The 23,485-nt window shown below is 40.4% G+C and overlaps 1 protein-coding gene across 2 annotated transcripts in view; it reads left to right on the forward strand.

Annotated features, from left to right (window-relative positions):
• Positions 1-14,735, forward strand: part of LOC135313877 (uncharacterized) — a 17,789-nt gene extending 3,054 nt beyond the window's left edge. For both annotated transcript variants that reach the window (XR_010373368.1, XM_064454289.1), the window contains exons 3-5: positions 3,355-3,407; positions 3,824-3,878; positions 4,391-14,735. Coding sequence is in view for 1 of the 2 variants with exons in the window: in XM_064454289.1 (XP_064310359.1) it covers positions 3,355-3,407; positions 3,824-3,862 (92 nt within the window). In the remaining variant the exon portion in view is untranslated. The remainder of the gene's footprint in view (positions 1-3,354; positions 3,408-3,823; positions 3,879-4,390) is intronic.
• Positions 14,736-23,485: the final 8,750 nt, after the last annotated feature.

Consider the following 23,485-nt stretch of genomic DNA (forward strand, 5'->3'; position numbering starts at 1 on the left):
AGAGTTAAAGAACATCTATAAATTTATATAGCGTTGTGCACTGAAGCTGCTTGTGCTCATTTTATCCTCTTGGCAAAATTTGCCAGTTAAAACCTGTATTCTGGGGTGATTTACACTTACTCAAGTGTATTGCTGCTAAATGGACTAACATGTCCAAAGGAAGGTATTAAAATTTAAGTTTTGGGGTGTGAGCAAGGTCTCTTCAAAAGGTGCCTGGACTTCAGCTGGCAAGCATTAACATTCTGATGAAAGAATTTTTGCTTTCTTGGTCAGTGCCTGTTTTCTGTGCAGGTGAATTTGCTTGTCACAAAGCAAGAAAAAAAATCCCTCTAATCTGTTTAGTCTTAATCTTCACACTGGTTTTTAATTTACAGCTTTGACTTTTTTTTGTTATGCTTAATTTTATCTGCTGAATTTAAGTAGTAAAATAGTCTTTTCCAATAACAAGCTGTTTACAAACTTAAAATTGCCAAATGATCCTTTCACAGAAGGATGTACTACTGAAGGAAGCATTATATACCTCAAGATCGTGTGTCTACCTCCACACTTGCATAGAGTAGGTGTCAGTAAAGCTGAGTTTGTAGGAACAATTGCTTCTACAAACTCACCTTCAGCTATGGGTGGCTGCTTCTGTGCTGCAAAACTGACAAAATAACTGGGAGAATAAAGCATTTGCCTTTTAGGATCACACTGAGATGAAATGGGACATTTGATATTTCTACAAATGCACATTTTATTCCTTCAGCAGAGTAGTGAATAAAAATCATAACTATAATTTGAGCTACTTTTTTCTCTTACACAGGTTGGAGAATAGCTTAAGAGTGCTTATGTTCTACTATGTGCTACTAAACAAGAATGTGTACATTCTTGAGATTTTTTTTTCTGTGCAGTTTAGGATCACTTCAGCAGTTTTAAACTTTACAGGTAGCTGAAGAAAACTGTGAAAAGCATACTTCAGAGCACTAGAGCCTGTTCAGATTCTACTACTGTCATTTCTTTTGGACACAAACTAGGAACAAGGCTTTAGCAAGATAAGCACTTTATTAATGCTAAGGAAGATACATTCAAAACTGTAAATATGGAAGAGGAAAATTTTTTAATTTGCATTGAAATCCATGTCAGTAACTGTGTAATTTTACTGAGCCTCTTTTGGAAAGAGGTGATATGGTATGCATGTAGCACATGATGACAGTGCAGGGGCAATTGAGTGAAGTGAGGGGAAGCAATGTGAAGGATAAGTTTGCATCCATGATGCTGCTCCCTTTCTCCAGCCCCTCCAATCTCTACCAGTCGAACAAAAAACCCATGGAATGAATAAACTTTAGTTTATAAGTCTGTGTGTATTCATTTGGGATGCTGGATGTGCACATACTTCAGGCATGTAGCTGGAGAAGGTGGCAGGAATTAACTCACTGAAAGAATCTGTGGGAGTCAGGAAGTGTGGCTCCAGTACAGGGAGTGCTACTGAAATTATGGGGTAAAAGTAAGCAATTAGTGTTAGTGCTGGTATTGTAAACCCTGGAGCTCCATCGTGTGGTTAAAGTGGTGCACAGGCTGCAGCCTCAGCCCTTGGCTGTGGTAGGCGGCTTCAGTGAAGTCATGTTTGGCAGTGAACTCGTTCATCTTTGCTGGTGCTATATGACAGTTATACAGTTGCACAATTACATTTACTTCACTTTCACTGCTTTGGGGATTTTAAAATATACACAGTGACTGTGAAAGTAGCACTTTCAACTCAGCTGTTAATAAGGAAAGCAAATTAAACATGTATTTTGTAAAACTTTAAAGTCTCATCATAATTTAAGTGTTTATTGTTGAAGTAGAGACTCTGCAGGTGGAGAGCCCTGAAATTCCTCTGCTTTACTAAGGTGTGATATCATCAGTGTGGTGACTTCAGTAGCAGGGAGTATGTAAAAGCTTCACTTGAAGATAAGAGCATACCAAATCAGTAGAGGCTGTGCCAGGAGCATGATTTATTAAGCATGCTGTACATCAAGCTTCTCTGCTTCTGTATGTATGTGCCAGAAACCCTTAACACTGATATCAGCGAAGCAGCATACAGCAGGCCTCCAAGGAGACCTGGCAGATGTCATTCGATAAAAGGACATTGCAACTTAGGTGATACAGTTTTTTAAAACCATTAGAAATAAAATAAATTAGAAATAAATAAGAAATAATAGAAACTCCCAAAACTGCAGGATTAGTATAAAGTAGAATGCTGATTTGCTAGACTTTGCATGAATAGACAGTAAAAACAAAAAAAGCAAAAGGTAATCTGAACTTCTTCCAAGAGATTTTGAGTTGAATTTTAAGTTTTTAAATTCTATACCCTCCTAGTATTAAACCCAATTTTAAAATGATACCTGAGTGATGGAATATTAATAAAATTGCTTTCTTGCCAGAGTCAGAAGACAGGATACCTGATGATCTTTCTTAAGGTATATTTGTTACAGAGCATGGTTTTCCTGATGCCTTATGTGTACTTCATTATCTCAAGTCAGACTACTGTACTACATAGGATAACAAGTGGAAGGAAGTAATATTTTTTCAAGAACTTTTTTTTTAACCTTAAGTAACAGCCCCTCTAGACCTGTATTAGATGAAAGGGTCTTGTTTCAGGAAGCTGAAAGGAGAACAGATTCTTAAGGTTTGAGGAGCTGCAAGTACTTAATGGGAAGATCTAGTGGCAGCAGTAGAAAATTATATAGAATTTCTGATAACAGAACTTGATTGGGAAGTCCTTGATTGAAAATAAAAGCTGCTTGATATGTCTTTTCAAGCTGGTTAGGTTTATAGCTAACTTTTGCCTAAAGGTGGTGAAATGCAACAGAGGGGTTTCTAAGTTTATTACAATCTTTGTGTCCTTCAGGCTTCATTTAAAAAAAATAGACTCAAGTGTTGTCATAGTTATTTTATATTTTCGACATAAGTTTTTTTGTGTGGTAATACCTATTCAGTTTTCAAAAGCACTTAAAACATTTTCAGTACATCAGAGAATCATCATCTTAAAGTTCCTTCTGAAACTAAACATTTAGGACTTCATTAACTTAATGGAATCACAGAGTAACAAAGTGAAGATACCGCGTTGGTGATCTGTGCAGCTAGACTCACTGGACAGGCCTCAGCAGGCTGCCTCTCTTTTTGAGAAATGGGTGCTTTACATGAATTCTGCTAAGCTGTTGAACGTTTGGATGCAGAAACAGGGAACTGAAAGGACTGTCAGCTTCCCTACTGACTATCTGCTTGACAGCAGGACCTCTGCCTGAGCTAATTCAAAAGGATATGATGTGTGCCAGTGCTTCATAATGATTTGACTTTGTCCCAGTACTACGTTCTAATTTATTTCTGTTTCAGGCATTGGGACCAACTGCTTGTGTCCATCTGTGCACGCTAAGATATATGTTCTGGTAGGTGTGTAAGTTCGGGAAAGCAAATAATGGGATTTATACCAATTACAAGCAAGATTTTAAGAGTGATTCACCAAAATTTGTCATCAATATTTGTATAAAGTATTCTGGAGGAAAGCTTTGAGGGGGTTGGAAAGTACTTTTATTTTTTTCTCTGTTCAAGGAATAATGTCATCCCTTCGTATATTAATGCATTGGGTCACGCGTTGTGTTTTTTTGGCAAGGACATTAACATGCACTAGGGCGCTCTTGTTCTACCAAAGGCTTTGTTTGAAGAGTGATCTGAAACCCTCAGTTTAGAATTGGGATGAAGTACTAGTAAAATATGTATTTAATGTTTTTAAAATGGCATTTCTCTAAACATTTTCAACTATCTTATAAATTACAATGACAAAATAATCAGTTTTCCTCTCCAGCTCTGTCTCAAGACGTCCTTGCTAAGAAGGGGATTGTAAGTCACACATCTGTCTGGCAAGTATTTTGATTTCCGTATTCTAAGTCTTTTTTTACTTACCACATTGAGCTGTGTTAATGTAGAAATTGGCTTTAAGGTTATATCGGGAGCAGTCAGAGAAACCCACTTGTTTCTGATCTGAAAACAATGTATATTTTAAGTGGCCTTTTGGTAAGGCAGTTTAGCAATGAAATGTCAAAGTATAGGCCATAATCTTAATGAGTTTTGTTTATAATAAAAGAGTCCCCATGCATGGGACTTTATGTAATGTAAGACTAACAGAAGAAGCACAAGACGCCACTTTTGACAGTACATGTTTTTCTTTCAGCTATTGATTGTTAGGTTAGCTGAAAAATGTCACTCTATGTAATATTACTTATTTCGTCAGAATTATAAATATTAGGGCCTCATACCAATACATGTAAATCAGATGCATAGCTGTGCTCCTAGATATTATTTTTAAGCTCCAAAGAGGAAGGAATTTATGTCTGCATATGATGTTTCTGATAGACTTTTCTTCTAATTTCAGATGAGAGGTTACATCTGTGGAGCACAAATAGTACTTTAACAGAAGTTTAATGACTCTTGTTGCTATGACTACTACAACTTGCTCACTGTCTAAAGATGAAATATGTAAGACCAAAGCAACTGGTAAAATTTTGCAATTAAGGAATCTTATCTTTAAAATAACTTTATTGCATGACTGGGGAGAATAAAGGGAATGCTTTGTCTGCGATCAATATTTTCCACTGAAAATGCTGTCTGCAGCTCACCTAACTTGTCCTTACTATAGCAACACTCTTTCTACATCAGCTCTGAAGATGCCTGCACTGTGGGATGAGGTAGTAGGTTGTATAGTTTTAGGGTCATACCCACAACTGGGAGATAACTATACAATCTACTGTCTTTCCTAAAGCAGCAGAAAATCAGCAGTGAAAACTTTTCAGTTTTAAGCTCCATGTCAGATTCTGCTGAACTCCTGTAATTATAATGCTTATTATAGGAAAATATTTCTGTAACATCTATGGGTAATTGTGTTTAGACTTTTCTAATTCTTGGAAAAGCTAGGTTAGCGTTCCATGTTAATTTTTCTCCTCTAACAAGTAGAAAACTGGGAATAGGTCGATTCCTATATATGTATGGCAGGGTAATCAAATACAAATTACTGATGTTCCAGCTGTTGCGTTGTTTAACATTGCTAACTGAAGTATCAAATATCCTTTAGAATGAAACCACGGTTAGCTATTTAAACTCTTTGTTGAGGTATATACTTCTCTGTCAGAGTGAGGTAGTAGATTGTATAGTTGTAGGGTAGTTATTTTACCCTGTTCAGGAGATAACTATACAATCTATTGCCTTCCCTGAGGAGTAAAACAAACTGCGGTCCTTTGCAGTCATTCATGTCCACACAGAGTAAAAATAGATCTGTCAGATAAATTTAGGGTTGTAAATTATCAGATTGGTCAGTGACAGAATTTGCAGGATTAACAATCAGTGTGAATGGTGCAACCCCAAGTGATATATTTGACTGATATGACTTTTCTTCCAAGGTGAGTGGCACAGTGCTGGCTGGATATCAAAATGCATGTGTTCCTAGGTATCAAGTGGAATACTCCATAGAGTGGAAATTATTCTAAAACAATTTGGTTTTGAATGTAAAAATACAGGTAGCTCAAACTTGTACATTGTGACATACTATTCTGAGACCCCAGTTTCTATAATGCATTAGAATTCCATGACTCCAACAGCTTAGTAAGTTGGTGGGAAAACTTACAATTATACTTTATTAATAAGCCTGCTTATTTTTCTCCAACTCTTCTAGTACGTGAGACTTAAACAATGTAATACAAAATTAAAGTGTTGAGTGGCCAAAATTAACCCCTCACCTTTTTTTGGGAGTATAAATCTATGAAGTTTGAGTGGCCAAGATCCAGAATTGTAATTTTTCTCAGAGTTGGGTACTGTTTTTATAAAAAAGACATTTTTTTTCCTCCTGACATCCTAGGTGTGCCCAATCTGCCTGCTTCTGTGCTAGCATGGCCAGCTAGCATCTTGCTATAGTAACACAGAAAAGCATGAAAATGCTTTTTGGGACTGAAATTTTAGCATAGTAGGTCAGAGTGAAAAATGGAGCCATTCATGAGTATTTAAGCCCAGAGCGTTAAAACTGGTTAACCACTTACCAAGCAGTGGTAACAGTGTAAACTTGCAGTACGTACTCAGACCTAAAAAGAAGACCAAAAGCAGCTGGTAAGCTAAAATGACTTCACAGAGCAGCTACTAAGTAAGAAGAACTGCAAAAACGAACCATTGGGCTCCTAGGAAGAGGTAGTAGGTTGCATAGTTTTAGGGCAGGGATTTTGCTCACAAGGAGGTAACTATACAACCTGCTGCCTTTCTTAGGGCTTTATTATAACACCAAGACCATTTTGGCTCCATCGTAACCTCTGCAGCTTTGGCATATGAAGAGAAACGACAAGCTGTTTCTAAGCATATTGAGGCTTAATGAAACCAGCATATCACCAAACTCAAGCATAGCACTTCTAGCTAGAATTCAGTATAGCGAAATACTGCAGATGAGGGTGTACATGCCATTTTGGTTACATTGTGTTGTGGTATCCTGCAAGTAAGAGGCTATGCTTGGAAGGCAATTCCTTCAAGAGTAAGACCGAGTTCCCTATGATTAAGATGGAGGTGGCATGCACTTCTTGATGTTCAGTTGAGGTGCTGATACTATGTACTTAAACAGGCAGCTATAATAAATCATCCTTTGGCTTTGTGCGTTTCAAGTGGAAAAAACCTGAAGTTTTCCTTCCCCAGAAGGATCAGCTTACAGTTCACCTGAAAGCTGGTAGTTTCTCAACAGGGATAGGCACTCCTAATAAAACAGGCTCTCAATTATGGATTATTTGCAGTCTTGCAGGAGGGAAGTTTTGACTCTGTTAAAATGAATTATTGCATAGTTTGTCTCTTGGAATCATATGTTAAAAGGTAGTCCATAGGGGTTTTTTTATGGACTTACTATACTTTATACACTGCACTACAGCAATAGTTTTGGCAGGTCTTCAGTTGGACATCCTATACCACAGGATACAGAGACTTTATTTTAACTGCTGAGCATCTTGTCACATTAACATGTTAGGCTTACACCAGCCACTATTTAAACTTTTGACAATAAGGCAGAATTGTAGATGATATAATCAGGATAAGTATGCTTATATTGAATGTCCTGTATGAATTTAATTGTACACGTTTGATTTAGTTAATAAAATACAGCATTTTGTGCAACTCTTACAGGGAATGGACTTTAATTTCTCCAAAATAAATATTTCAGGAAAACAGTGCCCACGTGATTGAAATGAAGTCAAGACTATGTTACAAAAATTAGTGTTAACTAGTATTAGTGTTAACCAATTCTAGTGTTAACTAAAAATTATTCTAGTGTTAACTGTGACTTTCGTTAAAGACTTTTGGTGCAAGACTACACTGTAGGGGGAGGATCCTTATTTACAAAATTACTGAGGAATGCGTAGGAACTCTGCTTACTCTAGAGCTGGTTTCTGAGTGGAAGTTTAAATTGCTGCACAAAAATCGAGACTTTAAGAGGGTGGGCTCTGCTAGTCTTAACTGCACCTTGGTTTTTGTATAAATGCAGCTGGTAAGTTATCAGCAGGTAAGATTTAGGCAGAGAAACATATCAATAAATTTGGTTTTAGTGGTTAAAAGTACCTTAAAAGCTTTAATATAATTAAAATTTTATAAGGAGTATGCTTATCCTTAAATAATCCTTAAATAATCTGTGCTAGCTGTTCCAGCTGTGGTACTCCCATTGTACCGGACACATTTGTAAAGCCCCTTTTGTGAGAGCTATAAACAGAACTTGGGTCCTAGATGAAAATAAGGAGCTGTTTTATATGAAGTTTGAAGCAATATGTGAGTTTGGGGTTTAATGTGCCTATTTCTGCCCTTCTGTTACTGTAACAGTTGATACTCTCAGTGCTGCTGGGTTTCTTTAACAGTATAATTCAGAACACAAGTAGTAGATGAAGCTTTAAACTTCTTAATCTCTGACTGAAGTTATATACATCTCAACATTTTTAGAGCCAGATTTTTTTTAAGTGTTAAAAACAGCCGCTCTTCACAGAGTCCTAAGTGTTTCTTAGGCAAAAGTACCTGAATTTTGGATTTAATGTCTCCATATGCTTTCAGTGTATTGTGATAAGCAGATACTGCAGAGAGCTACTGCAGTATTGGTTCTGCCACATCAAATCCAGCAGTATCTCTTGTGCAATACCAAAAGTAGCCTTGATATGTCTTTACACAGAGGAAGACAGTAGTGGTCAGTTCATTTTTAAAATGGTTGGTTAGTTCTTCCCTTTATCTAAGGATGCTAACCCTTCATCCCCATCTTTCTATTACTGATTCTGTCTTACCTATAACAGGTATAGGCATTTATTTCCTTGTAATTGGAAGCAGCTTGATCGAGTGATAAGGCTCAGACTAGAAAGGAATTACGCTGTGGTTTAGCAGCCTCATCCAAGGTTATTTCTTACCTCAACTTATCTGTGGGCTCCACCTAGTAAATGGAATCTGCTCAAAGCACAGGGTTTATTTGCTTTTTTCCCACATGTATATTCAAAGAGGGGTCCAAGGATGAGGTGACAACATGGCAAGAATCCTTCCAATAAAGAAACAGTGGTTAAAGAATGCACAGCAAACAGTGCAGGAAAGTTTGCAGTAACAGTAGAGACATGTTTACCACCCATAGTGAAGTAATTGTGTCATGGTGGTCTTGGAAACATTCCAGCAGAGCTCCAAAAATAGAATATAGCTTCAGTGCAGATCCACATCCCAGGAGAATTATGTTCTGTGCCCTTCCATGCAGGAAGCTGTGTTCTGAAATCTTCCTGGTAGTGTGAAACCCAAGACCTGTTGGGCTTTTTCTGTAAGACAGAACACTACTAATAAACATCCTTATGCTTCCAAAGGGGACTCTGGGCACTTGTGCCATGTTCACAGTATATGAATTTTATGCATTAAAAATTCTCTCCCCTATGCTGCCTTGTGTTGAAAGCTAGGATTGTGGCAGGCAAGAATTGCTGTTATTTTCTATACTTCATGCTATGCAGAAGATAATAGAGCTCCTAGAGAACAGCTGCCGCTAGAGGTACACACAGCAGAGTTTTACCCTACCTCAAAAGGGTGTTCTCTCCTGTGGTTTCCCAGGTTCGGAAGGGCGTTTGAGTTCTTAACCATTAGTTTTAATTTGTGCTCTGTATCCAGCCTTCCAACCTGTGAGAACAGATGCACAGAAATTAACCTTTAGCTATCAAATGTATATAGAGAGGTGTTAGCAACATATACCTAGAATTTTCATGTTATATTTAGATCTGATCCTGTGGTCATTTGAAATGCCATGTCATCCTTATGCCAAAAAGCTGTTCTTACTCTCTCCTTTGGTAACCAGCATGTAACTCAGTCATAGCTGCGTATAGGTGGTTCATCTTTTTTTGGATTTACCGGGCAAACTATAAAGTACCTGATACATTCAGGGGGAGGGCAGGTTGTTGGGGGGAGAGAAAGGAAGGAAAGTCTCAGATGCACTGGTTAAAACAGAAAAGTGTGATGAGTTCAGCTGAGTATTGGTAGTTTCAAGTGAGACTCCCGAAAGACAATTGAAGTACCTCAGTTCTAGAGGCATCAGTGCATACTGTGGCCTTCAGACCTCTGCTAAGCAGATGAGAAAGTTGGATTTAGTCAAGCAAGCAGATTTCACCTGCCAAACTTAGTTGTATGTTTAATGACATAGTTTTGTAAAGATGAGTTGTGACAGGAGCCACTGGAAGCATCAGATGTCAACGTATGCTTTCTTACAACACAAGAAATCGGATTCTTATTGCGTAGATGGTCTTACTGGAAGTTGATTTTTATACTGGTTTGGTTTCAGATGCCAAACCACTACAGTGAAGAGGGCTTATATGCATCAGAAAATAAGACACTCTTGTATTTCACCCTGCTGTATTAAAGCGATCTTCAAAATAAATCTATTACGAGTCATACAGTGCTACTAAGGACTGTATTTTTGGTGACTGAAAAGGTCCTTTCTGAAATAGGAGAATGTTACTGAAAAAAATACTCCCTTTGACATTAAAACTCTTCTGTATAAATGATGCCACACTGATTAGTTAGACCCAGCACAGCATAAAACTAGAGAGCAGGATCAGATCATGCAATTGCGAGTCCCAATTCTGTGAGAGAGTTTAATACACGCTCTATACATTACCTTATATATTATACACCCTTTAATACATTACCTTTGGAGATACCTGTGGTCTCAGTACTCCCAGCAACTACCCAGAAGTTGCTCGGTGAAAGTAGTAAGAAGTAGTAAATCACAGTATCCCAAAATGCTGTCATACATGAACCCTGATTCACTTCTGGAATTGTTAGTGTATAAGTGGCTCCTCCTGCAGTAGCTCCCTGAAATAAAGAGGGGTGAGGAAGAAAGAGAAGTATAGCTTGAACTTCCCAACTCCTAAAATAATGAATTTGTACAATGTCAAAGGGCTAGTACTCATGACTAACATTGTGCCGATTAAGCCGTGACTGATGCTATTAGGACTTGGTATGTAAAACTAAAGCGTATGTTATGCCAAAACAAGCACAGTCAAAGGCTTTCCTCGATACTTATTTTACAAAAAAGTAGCACTGAATCTGCTTTTAAGAGACTGATGTAATACCATCCTAATACATTTCTTCGTCAGCTGGCATACGCTGCCTTAATTGCCTTATAGTACATGCTGTAATGAAAGAGGTGATACATGGCTGCAGAAACCAATGCAGAGACAGACAGAACAAAGCAAATTTTCCTTAGGTATTAGTGTTTTGAACAAATCCTCCTTTTACTGTTTCAAGTTAAATGCAGCTACCTTGGAGAACACAGGAGAGCCAGCAGTGAGCACTACTACCACTGCAGAGCAAATAAGCCAAGTCAACTTGTCTGACTAATCTCACTGTTCCCGCGGTGGCTGTGGTGAACAGAAAAGTATTTCTACTGTTCCATGCTCCACACCATCCCACTTCTGTACTTACTGTTCAGTAACACTGGAGATGCTGTTCTGATACAACTGTCTAGCACCAGTTCATATATGGTATTTCTGGTGCTTTAATGAGGGAAAGAGGTAGGTCAAACCTAAGCAGACAATGGATCAGGGGACTGGAGCATCTCCCTTATGAGGAAAGGCTGAGACCTGTTTAGCCTGGAGAAGACTGAGGGGGGATCTTATCAATGCTTGTAAATATCTGAAGGGTGGGTGTCAGGAGGATGGGGCCAGACTCTTTTCAGTAGTGGACAATGACAGGACAAGGGGCAATGGCACAAGTTGGAACACAGGAAGTTCTACCTCAATATGAGGAAAAACTTCTTTCCTGTGAGGGTGACAGAGCAGTGGAACAGGCTGCCCAGAGAGGTCGTGGAGTCTCCTTCCCTGGAGACATTCAAAACCCACCTGTGCCCCCTGCTCTAGGTGTGCCTGCTGAAGCAGGGGGGTTGGACAAGATGATCTCCAGAGGTCCCTTCCAACCCCTACCATTCTGTGATTCTGTAATTAAAACAGGTGGAGCATTAGGCATGAGAATAATTAATAAATAATGAGTGTGAAATAATGAGGCAATAAGAGTATCTGAAGGATGCAAATGCAGGAAATACGATTCTTGTTAGGATGCTGTTAAACAGTTTCAGCTAAATGTCACAAAAATTTGCAATAATATATGTAAAACTATTGTGGCAATACCTTAAATGGATGAATTGCCAACAAGCAGGTCTGGAAAGCTGGCATTTGGTGGGGACAGACATGTTTAAACCTTGTTTCAGTTGAAGTCAATGGAAAACCTCAATCTTGGGGCAGGATTTCACTTTGAGCCCAAATACGTTTGTGTTGGATTTTTTGTTGTTGTTGGGGTTTTTTGTTTGTTTTGTTTTTTTTTTTTTAGCATGAGTCACTGAAATAAGGTAGAGCTAACTCATTACTATTTACTATGTAAATCAACATATAAGAGATGAATAAACATTAGTAATTTTTTTAATAAATCTACTTACAGCTAGGAAAGGCTTGTTTACTGAGTGGGTAGCCAGCCTGCATGAAGGTGGTGATGTAGAAAATGCAGCAAGCTGTTGTCCAGTCACCCTGCCAGGCTTGAATTGTTCAGCAGGCAATCACGGCTAACCTGTGCTGCAGGGCTGCGATGGCTTTTCCTGTGAGGAGCCTGACCAGGTCTGCTTACACTAGCCAAGAATAGCAAGATGCCAGTTAGTAACCATCTAATACAGAGTTGATTAGTACAATGTTGTTTCTTTATTCATATTGAAGTGAATTAGACCATATGAAATTCTCAGACATTTAAAGAAATATTTCCCAGGTGCACAATGAAGTTTTTACTCTTAATAAAATACCCTTTTTCTGTTTTGCATTTCAACCCTGGTTGGACCTGTCCCCCCACTGGATTACAATGACTCAGTGCACTCCATTGTGTTTCAGAAATTCTGAAACGCAGCCAGGAAGTTCCTTATGAAGATTACCTTGTTAAAGAAAAAATATCCACCATATTGCTTGCCCTTCAAATCTCATTCAGTGACTGCAGATTTTTGTATTTCAAGTAGGGGCAACAGAGGAGTTCCCAGTCAACTTCTTTTAAAATACAGAAACTAAAATTCCCTCTTCAATCTACCCCACTCCCTTTTCTTCGATTTTTGGAGCAACAGCATGGTTCTGTGAAACTCAGAGTCCATTTCTGAATCCATAAGTAGCACAGTGATTACACAAAGCTTTCTACCTTCTCTGCCAATTCATTTCACTGTTGACTCACGGACTGATTTCCCAGGTATTTTAAGACATCATTTATATGTAGCTGTGACAGTAGCCAAATCTAAGCTGCTCTTGAATAGTGTTTATTAGTTTTAGGGTGACTCTTGTGAATGCCAGTGTTCAGGAACTAATTTCAAAAAATAAAAAAATTAACAAGTCTGAAGTAGTGATCAGCAAATTTGATACTGAAGACAGCATTTCACCTGGTGGAAAGCAGTATTGGGTTGATCGCTGTGTAGTCCCTACAATCCAAAGTTTTCTCCATCAAAATTGGCAACAGAAGATAATCAAATGCTGCTCTTAGATTCAGTATAAATTCTGTGACTAGATGACTACTAGACCTGTCCTGTGCAAAGAGCCTTCAACAGCAGAAGAAAAAAACGTGAATTATCGTAAAAATTGCCACATTCCTTTGTTCCTTTCTGTCTTTATTTTCAGACAGATCAAGAAGCTATGAAGTACTCTTACATCCTTGATGCACTGACTTTTTCTACAGTGTTTTAAATTAGGCCCTGAGAAAAAGGGTGTTCAGCAACCAAATATCTAGAGATTTCTGTGTAAGAGAGTATTTCATTATAAGAAGACATTAGAAACACTGAGTGACCGGTACCTTTGCATGCTTTTATACAACTATTGCGTGCCCTTTGTGTTTCTAGCAGAGTTCACTATGTCTGAATTGAGAAGAGTTTAGTGTGTGAAATACTACCTGCTGAAAGCTAATGTTCCTCAGATCACAATAGTTGTTCACTTAGAGGATTCTGTAAAATCCAAAAAGAAGAGGGCATAAATATTGAAGGCATAAGTATTGCAGGGTAGATTCAGGCCTTATATTTCAAGGGAAGAGAAAAATATATGAACTCCTGTATTTTCTGACCTCTTGCCCATTCCAGGCTGTAATTGTGCCATCAGTAGATGCAGTACAAGCAAGAGATGCTAATTTGCCATCACCAAAGGTGATCATTGTCAGAAAGATAAGCCACAACAACTGTTTTTCCTACAGTAAAATAAAAGTTAGAAAACAAAACATCATGAAATAGAACTGAAAGATTTGATTGTCCGCAAGGTCTGTTCAGCAAAGTGTTTGAAGACATGGACTTCAGTACAGCTGGAAAAATACTATGACCTTTATAGAGCGTATTACTAAGTATTGTTAAATCACTGCACGTGATTCCCTCTTAGAGTGTTACCTTATGGATGATTAACAGTTGAGATTTTACTGTAGGTTAAAGAAACAGATTTGCAGTATTTATAGGTAGGTAACATGGTGTGCAGATATGCACCTTATTATTTTCTCAAATCTGGCTCATTGTCAGGGAAGATGGGAAAAAGACTAAAAATTACACCATTGTCGTCTATGGTGGTGAAGAAATAAGGTACGCTAATGAGATAAGGTTTTGCGTCACCATCTTTTATGTAAATTCTTTTTTAGGGCTGGTAAGGGAGTGTTACAGTTAGCCACTTCATAAAGAAAAACAAACAGAACGAGCTCTATTTTTAGTCTTCTGAGACTATAACACACAAATGCCATTTTTCCAGAGGTTATTTGTTGAGTTTCCACATTTCTGCTTACGGTCAGCAAAGCTTTTAAAAGAAACCCTGATGTGGATTTGCATCCTAAATTCATGTGACAGTTGCATACAAACTCTCTTAAATTGTTGTATTTGATTCCTAACATAAAATTAATAGGTAGGTTCTTTTAATATGCATCTTTGTGAACTTCATCAAAACTCAATTAACTCCAACTAACCATTTTGAAAAGTGTTCCCTGCCATGAGACAAGTAACCAAACAAAACTCTATTTTCTCTACTGCCTAAGCCTAAATTGGAATGAATATACCTCTCTAGTTCCCTTCAGATTTTTAGGTTCTTTACTGGATGCAACATTTACTGGATCTGTTATTGCTTGGGTAATTTGTGTGTCTGTCCAGTCACCAGCCTACTAGTACGGACACTACTTGGGTATTTTCATTGTGCAGTGGTAAAAACCTAAATAAATCTACATGAGATATACCTGTACAATGTGAGTGGTTTCATTTTAGCACTGTACAACAACAACAAAAAACAAACACCAACCTTATTCTGATACTTTGAGCATTGAAAAAAGCCCTACTTTCCCAGGAAATTGCTCTCCAAAGCAGTGTTCCAGAACTATTGTGTAAAAAGAAGGGGTTTTATACATGCTGAAGCCAATTCAAAGTATTTAACATCTCTTGCTGTCAAGGAAGCAGTAATAGATTCAATCTCTGATGTGCCACTAAAGCTCCAGTTCTTTGAACCACTGGTGTTACACATTCAAAGAAACTAAATGTAAGCATAGGCTTGTGGGAAATTTTCAAAACAAACCATTGTGGTCATTGTTCGTGTTAACTTTTTCAAGCAAACATGAGAATAAAAATCACCATAATATTCCCCTCCCCCCCTGTTTTTTTTTTAAATGAATGGTAGTAAGACTACCATCATGTACAAAATTAATTTAGTATTGAAAATAGTAACATCAGTCACAAGGAGCCGCTTGTATCCCATAAACACCCCATAAAATGGCTGCTGGTCACTAGGTACAGCACCTCACAACAGTTCGGGGATTTTCATACCTCCCACGACTCATTGGCTACACATTGGTAGTGGCTGCAGGACAGCTATTCAGAATCCCTAAGAAACGTGTTGCCAATTTGTTTTGGCTGGTACCTGCGCAGGTTTTCACTTCATGTGTGTCAAAACTGGGTGTGCTGGTTGTCAATTCTTGATACCAGAAGCCATGCACCTGTGATTGGACACCAGTATCATGCTCCACCTGTATGTGAACAGTTCACAGGAAAAGTATTCTGCTGCATGACTATACTGATATGCTGATGTTAAAACACACTGCCAGTCATCACAGAATGATTCGGTTTGGAAAGGACCTTTAAAGGCCATCTAGCCCAACCCCCCTGCAATGAGCAGGGCCATCTGCAAGTATATCAGGTTGCTCAGAGCCCCGTCCAACCTGACCGTCAGTGTTTCCAGGGATGGGACAGCTACCACCTCCTGGGGCAACCTGTGCCGGTGTTTCACCGGATGAATTTGGCAAAATACCATTCAATTCACCAGATGAATTTGGTTAAAGGAGACAGGCACAGGCACATGCTGAAGGTAACCAGTGCAGGCACAGCTCTGTGCTACCAGAGACACCCAGCAGCAAGCATCCCAGTCCCAGGAGGATGACAATTTCACAGAGTCCGAAGGAGCTTTCTGGTGTGAGCCAAGTGCCAGCTCAGCTGGCCAGGTCACAAGAGCAGAAGGGGTGGCTTTAGTAAGCCCACCGTTTGTCACTGTGTTACCAAGCTCACACTTACTGTAGCTGGGTCACAATATAGCATACTCACACCCCTTGAAAGTGTAGCAGGACCAGTTGCAACTGTTGCCAACTTTATCTTATGCTCGCAGTGTATAAAGAGGGTGAAGCTTGGAAGCTTATGTTTTTCTCCTTTTTTCTTCCCCCCAGCTCTGTCCCCAGAGGGCATTTACTCAAGACTTTGATTTCCTTCAAAGCACCTAAAGTAAAAAATCAAGTGAACTTGGTAGTAGCAGCTTGCCACCAAACTGCCATCGTGTTCTGCTGGTCTTCATTAAAAGCAGCATTGCTTAAAATTTCCCTGCTAATATGCGTTTCCCATCCTGCCTGGAAGTTACAGACCTGAAGCTGTCTCACAGATCTCACCAATTAGGGTCCTATACCTCTAAGATGAGAGATGCAGTAGCTGCATTTTACAGCAATATTGCAGCCAGCAGCATTGTGGAGCTGTTGGGGCGGTTGTTTCAGCAAGGCAAGGGGAGACAGTAAAGCTGGGGGCACCCTGAGCTTGGTCCTGCACTGGAGAGTATCGTGGTGCTTCCCAGCTCAGCAGCAAGGGCAAGCACTGGCCCTGGTCTGCTGGGAAATGGCAGTTGCCATGGGCCTAACAAAGGACAGCACTATGTGACCACTTGGTAGGGGTTTTGCTGACTCTGTTTGAAGGTACTGCCCCACTTCTGCTGCAGCACACCATTGGGGTGGTCACCAGACAGGCTGACAAGCTGTGAGTCCATGTCTGTAGCAAAAATGCCAAGGTGGGGGGGACGGGGAGGCAGAACAACTCCCAAACAAACCCAAACCAAGATTCTGATCTCCTTTGTTAGTGGTATCACTGGGTTTAATCCAGTTTCTGTATCCTGAGGAGGAACCTGAGATTAGACAGCTACAAGTATTCAGTAACATATGCCTGCTGCAAAATGTGGTGGTTTGTACCCAAACTGGGAAGCACAGGATGTACAAACAGACCCTGCCAAGCAGGTTGGCAGGAAAAGCAGAGCCCAGGTCTCCTGAGTGGTAATCCTGCCTGTTGGGCATAATCCCTTCCCTGTAGCCTCTGGGCCATGCAGAACTCATGTTAAAGCCTGCACAGGTTATATTTTTTATGTTCAGTCAAATTTGACTCAATTTGTGCCAAAATTTTTCAGGATTCTCCCTCCCCTGTCCCCCATGAGTTATGTTTCCTTGAAAAACCACAACCCTCTTTAAGCACCTTAGAAATGCACCATAAGCATTAAGCTAGTGCTAGACAATAACAAATGAGGCAAATATACATGCCAGGATGTGCTGGTGATAATGTTTTCCACTGAAGACAGGAGCAGTGAAATTTTCCAGCATAACAACAGAGGCACCATTCCCCCACCCTGCGCAAAACACAAGTGAACTCTACCTTACCACCCCACTTCCGTACATCCCTGCAAACCTTCACCCATCTGATAACATGCCATAGGTGACACATGAAGTTGCCTGCATAAACGCACCAAGGTTGGCCAGCCCAGTGATGGCTGACCTTTAAATCCATCTTGTCTTGTCTGTGTGCCCAAGAGGAAATCACATGTGTGGCACGAGCCTGACCCAGAAATATTGCAGGGAGTAGGATATTTTGTGTGAATAAGGAAGGGCAGGGTCTGCAAGATGAATCACCAAAACAATAATTATCCTGAGGAAAAACCTTGGAGGGTGGATTAACCATGATAACTGCCCTTTCAAGGTAACAACAATGCGAGCCGTCAGCTCTTCTCAGCTGCTAGGAACAGAAAACTCTTTAGCACAAAACATGAAAATAAAAATTATGGAAATTCATAAGAAGAGATTGGCCAAGGAGGCATCCTTCACTTCGCAACTGCTCTGACTTCAGCCTGCAATTGTTATACACCCTGCCACAAGAATTGCTCCAATAATTATTTTTAGCACACCAGTAGCTTTCAGTGAAAATAAATAAAGGGACAGACAATTGCTATAAAGACAGGAAATAAACTTTAGAAACTATTTAGCTTTTGGCTAAGCAGGGCAACTGAATTACATAGTTCCTGCACATGCATGATAGTCTCAGATAAGATGAACTCCAGATGACAGTTTTCTTTCCTCTGATCAGCCCAGTTATAATGTAACAGTCAGTGCTTTGCCGATTGCTTCACACATGGAGCAAACACCAAAGCCAGGAATCTCAGGGTGCTGCAGTCTCTGCCTGCATCTCTGGTATGCACTTCCTATGGCTGTATCAAATATGACTGCGATGTGCAGACACAGGGTTCACAGCCAGCAGCTTCCAGTAACAGTAGCTGTAGTGCTATGTGTGTTCCCTGTCCCTGAAGGCAGCCCCTCCGTCCCCCTCCTTCCCCAGCCCAGGCCAGCTGGTGCACCCCTCCTGATGCTTGGCTTAGGCGTGGGAGCATTAGTGCCTCCTGAAAAAGCTGGGATGGCTCTGCTTACACATCACTTAAACTGCTCAGAGGAGCTTCAAGCATCCCAAAGACAGGAAAAGCCATGATGGCAGCAACGGAGACAGAATACATCTACCCTCCAGAGATGGGAAGAGATGGTGCCACCTCCAGCCACAGTGCAGGGAGTAGGGGCAGGCAGGTACACCTGCTGCTAATCAAATATTCACTGCACTGAAGGAAGAAAGAGTAAAGGCCTAATTCTGTCTCCCAACTGAAACAAAATTCAAATTTTGTTATTGAGCCAACCTTGTGTTCAGCCTTGGCTACTTTAGCCAACTGAACTTGAACTACTTAAGCCAAACTTTTTAGCTAAGTAAGTGTTCCTAGTTATTACATCAGAGCTGATCTCTGAGAGGAGACAGTATTTTGCTGCCTTTCAGTTTTTCAACCAGTTATCTCCCTCAAGTCTGCTTTGAGTATCGGAGCAGCTGCAGCCTTGTCTGTGCTTCAACCCTGTCCACCTCCTGGGCTGGCGATTGCAGTGGCCTTAACACTGCCTGGTGCAGATGCCTGGTGGGCACATATCAGGGTGAGACCTGGAGCCAAAAAAAAAACCCCAAAAACAAAACAAAAAAAAACCATCTGGGGTCACTCAAGCTCTGTAGTGCACCTGAACAGAAAAACTTGCTGCAGTGACACCATTTGGGGTAAATAAACCAGAATTTGCAAGACAAAAACACACAGGCAATCTGTACTCTGCTTCAGAGGCAAAGGGAGCTGCGTGCAGAGTGTGAGGCTTCATGCCCATGCATGTTCCTCACTAGACACGGAAGAGGTTCTACTTTGCACACAGTCTGTGCTTACAAGGAATGTGCTGTCAGGCTTGCACCAGTGTACACTGAGGAAAGGCTCTTCCTGCTCTTCTCTGAGACCAGCTGAGTGGCTGCCAGCAGCAAATGCTGAGATAGCCACAGAAAGTGAAACCACAGCACTGAGGTGGAGAGAAGACCAGAAGGTGCTTCTCAGGCACCACTTTTTCGCTCAGGTATTGAGGCCTCAAATCTACAGTTACCACAAAATTCTTGTGCCTTTTGCAACAGAAAGTCAATGTGTGGAGTAATTTTAATAATAAAATGAATAAAAGCATTTCCCTGTTCCAATGTCATGTGGATGCCTTTCCATCTCACTGCTCCTGAATTCTGAGGAAGAGTAAATATGATGGTTGCAACTTACCATTACTAAAACTTTTAATATTTTTATATACCTCTGCCACAATTTCCTTCTAAACTAGACAACCAGCATCCTCTCATTTCTCCTGACAAGCCTCCCCTGAACATCTTGGAAGTCTGTTGTTTGGAGATGGGTTGTCCATCAGCACCTGAAGGGTGATCTGGGGGTAGGTGAGGTCAAATTACTTAAACATCCTGCTTTTTTATTTGCTTGTTTAACTGTACATGGAGTTTCCTTCTGATCATAGTAACATCCCTCCCCTCTGTTTTTAATTTAAGGTTTAAAAGAATGATTTTCATATTTTTATATCCCCAAAACATAAGAAAACCCACCTTCAGCCACAGCCCTTCAGCTTGGACTCGTCGTGCTTCTCAGAGACAGAACAAGAGTAAACATGTTATCAATTTTAACAGATCGGTTTCCTTCATGGTGGAGTTGTTTTCAGTGTACTGTGATGTGTATTACAAAAGCTAAAGATATAAATGATCAACTGGAAGCTTGAATTAATTTTTTCCTCTTGTCTAAATTAGGAGAGTGAGTAATTGCTGCAGTAATCGCGAGCAAAGCCTATTTATCAATGCCAGTGAATAATTGGCTATTAAACAATAGTGCACTTTGCCTTTGAAAATTCACAACACACTAACAGGAAGCACACTGCCAGTTTTATATTAGCTTGATGATTGATGAGAGGTGTGGCAGGATTACAAATGCAGTTTGGGGAAAAGCTCTCTGACATGTCTCCCCCAAAATCACCCCTATGCCTAAAGAGTTATCCTTGCTCCAAGGATAAGCACACAGTGGGCTTAGATTACAGCATCTGAAGTCACAGGGCCAAACTAGCACAAGACTAATTCTGTAATCAATCACTTTTGATCACAGGCAGCCAAACTCCATACCTAGAAACCACAGGCAGGAGCTGCCTCTTGTTTTCTGTTTTTGTACATGTGTCTGTCTGCCACTCAGACACTGCTCTGACCTCGCCCTTTGTTCATAGAAGCATCTGGCCCTGTTATCTTCCTTACGCCTGCCCATTTTCCATGCCAAGCCTATCCTCTTCCTACCATGTTCCTCATCCCTCCCTTTGACAACTCTGGATTAAGTCCCTGTCCTCCTGGAGAACCACTCTCTTCCATCCAGCTATACCAACCCCACACCTCCACCTGCTATTTAGTACCATCACTGCATTTGTTTCCCCTCCTGGCTGTTTCTGAGCTCTGTACACTCACCTCAGGCGCTCATGGCTCCTCCAGCTCTCAGGACCTCACCTGTGCTCTTTTCCTTTTCTGGGCATCTTCCTTTCTCTGAGCTTCCTGGATGAGAAGCAGACATGGTGCAAATGGCTTGGTCCCTCCTGTTCCTGTTGCTTTCAAGCCCTTTCTCTTGCCCAGCCTTTCCCTATCCTCATCCTCCTCCATGCTTGATCCAAAGCTCTTTCTCCTTCTCCCAGATTCCCACATCAACCCTTGGTGGTGTCAGGTTCTGACATGACAATCCAACCAGTTTCTTATATTGGCATCTCTGTACTCTTGAGCCTTCAATTGATCTGCAGCTTGTTCAGCTTTTTCAGTCACTCTGTAATGGTTAATCTGCTATGTTTTTCACCAGCACTGCTCTTCCTCACCTCTCCACTGTGCAAATTCCCTCTCTGGTCACAGCTTATCCATATAATTCAATTAGTTTTTCTTTCCTCTCCTGTTTGCAGATCTCTCCTCCCTGTCCTTTTCTCATTTTGAAAATTGCTCATTTGCTTTCAAGCTTCATTTCAGTCCAGTCTAGACTACCATCCCAGAGTCTGGCCTACTGACTTCATTTCATTTTTTTTTCCCCTGAAGCTATTACCACAGCAGCAAATTCATTCTCTCTACATTTCTGTACTCTCACCTTCCCAACTAGGCATCTGTAAGATCCAGCTGAATTTGAAGTACATCTGCAACTCTAGCTGATGCAACTTCTCACTCCTCAATCACTTTCTTCTCCTGTTCTCCCAAGAAATATGACTATTCTCCCTTCCAACAGCATCTCCATGCTATCTCAGTTTCCTTCATCCCTTTTAATTCTAATTATCCTTAACCCTTCTCATTTAACCATGAATTCTTCCATTTCCCCTTCACTAACATCCTTTAGCATCTCCTTTCTTTAAAATATACCAAGAAGTCCTTGATGCTCTTCTTGGCCATTCCATCCCATAGCTCATTTCTGTTTATTTATCCTGATGTTCCTCCAACAGTTTCTGCCCCTCACATCTTACTGAAACTATGCTGGTCAAGGTCTCTCATACCTCCTTCTTACCAAGATTTCAGTCAGACACTGTTTCCATTATTGTTCTTCATTTACTTTTAGCATGTTGACCACACTCTTCCTGAGATCTTATTCTCTGGATTCTGCATTCTTCATCCTCTGCCTCCCATCACTCATTCGGCATGTTTGCTAAAGAGTCTTCTTCACCAGTCTTGAACAGGTCTTGGTCTCTTTTCCCCTACCATCCCATTTCCAGGAAAAAAAACCCAACACCACCAAACAAAACCAAACACCCAAACTCATCTCCGCAGACAAACTCAATAACCACTTCTGCAAAGATACCTCCTGTTTTACTGCTCAACTCCATACTTGTCCCTCCTATCCAAATAAAAATTCTTAGTACCTTTCTGTAAGGTCAACTTGTATTTAGATCTGCTTTGAACTCAGGCTCTTCCTGCCTAAAGCAAAGCTCCTGCCCATGCCTCCATATAACCCCACTTTCCTTCATTAATGACAGTATAACTATGTGAGTCAGTCGCCACATCTCTCTGATCTCTCTTCTAATGCCCAGTTTATGAATCCTTTCCTCCAAATGAGGTTTAATTCTCTCAAAGGTTTTCTGCATAGGGTCCTAAGGACTGACAGCCATTCCCAAAGATCCCCTCGGCTGAACTCCCACTGTCTGACACCTTGATAAGACTACCAGTCTACTCTGATATTGCTGTGAGCAAAGCAACACTGCAGCAGAGTTAGTTTCCTCACTGGCATTTTGGCATACACACCTGCTTGTGCATCCCTTTTCTGTCACCTCCTCTTTAGCATCAAGCATAAGTCACTTGACTTTGCTTTCAAGGCCCTTTGTGATATACTACTACTAAGAAGCTGCTCTATGGCTGGTCTGCTACAATGGTCTTTATTCCTCACTATCATATTTCCAAGGAAGTGTCTTCTTTCTGGGTGCTGAAATCCCTCTTACAGCTCCCTGTGAATACTTGCAAAAGCACTTCACTCTTTTCCTACAGCCACAGTGGCTGCTCATCATACTGATGAACACGGTTTCCTTTTTACTCTCTTGCCTTGCACTCATCTTCTACTCAAACAATTATGTTTTTTTGAGGAAGGGGCCTTTTTACTTCTGCATTTGTAGATGATCATGTAGAAAAGAAGCCTGCTGAATTAATAGGTCTATATCACTATCAAGAAGCCCTGACTTGCAAAACACAACAATCTGTAGTTGTTTGAATTATCAATCTTCTCATCCTTTATCATATATACAAATCCTCCCAGGGATCCTTTCACTCTGTGACCTAGCTCGGTTCAAGAACAATGCTGACACCTTTCAAATGGCCATTACTCTCTGGTCCACAAGAAAATAATTTCACAAGAGCATACACTTCTGAGATGTCTAAAGAGTTTGTGTATGCACTTACACACATCCTGGCCATGGCTCCCAGGTGCTTCCCAGGAATACTCCAGTAAAGGGTGAACTCAGTGGTGTCTTTGCAGGCTTGCCCTTCTGACAAGCAGCACAGCAACACCCTTACTAACAAGAGCACTCACTTGAATCAGACCAGCAAGAA

Source organism: Phalacrocorax carbo, chromosome 6, assembly GCF_963921805.1.
Source record: "Phalacrocorax carbo chromosome 6, bPhaCar2.1, whole genome shotgun sequence".
Classification (NCBI taxonomy): Eukaryota; Metazoa; Chordata; class Aves; order Suliformes; family Phalacrocoracidae; genus Phalacrocorax; species Phalacrocorax carbo.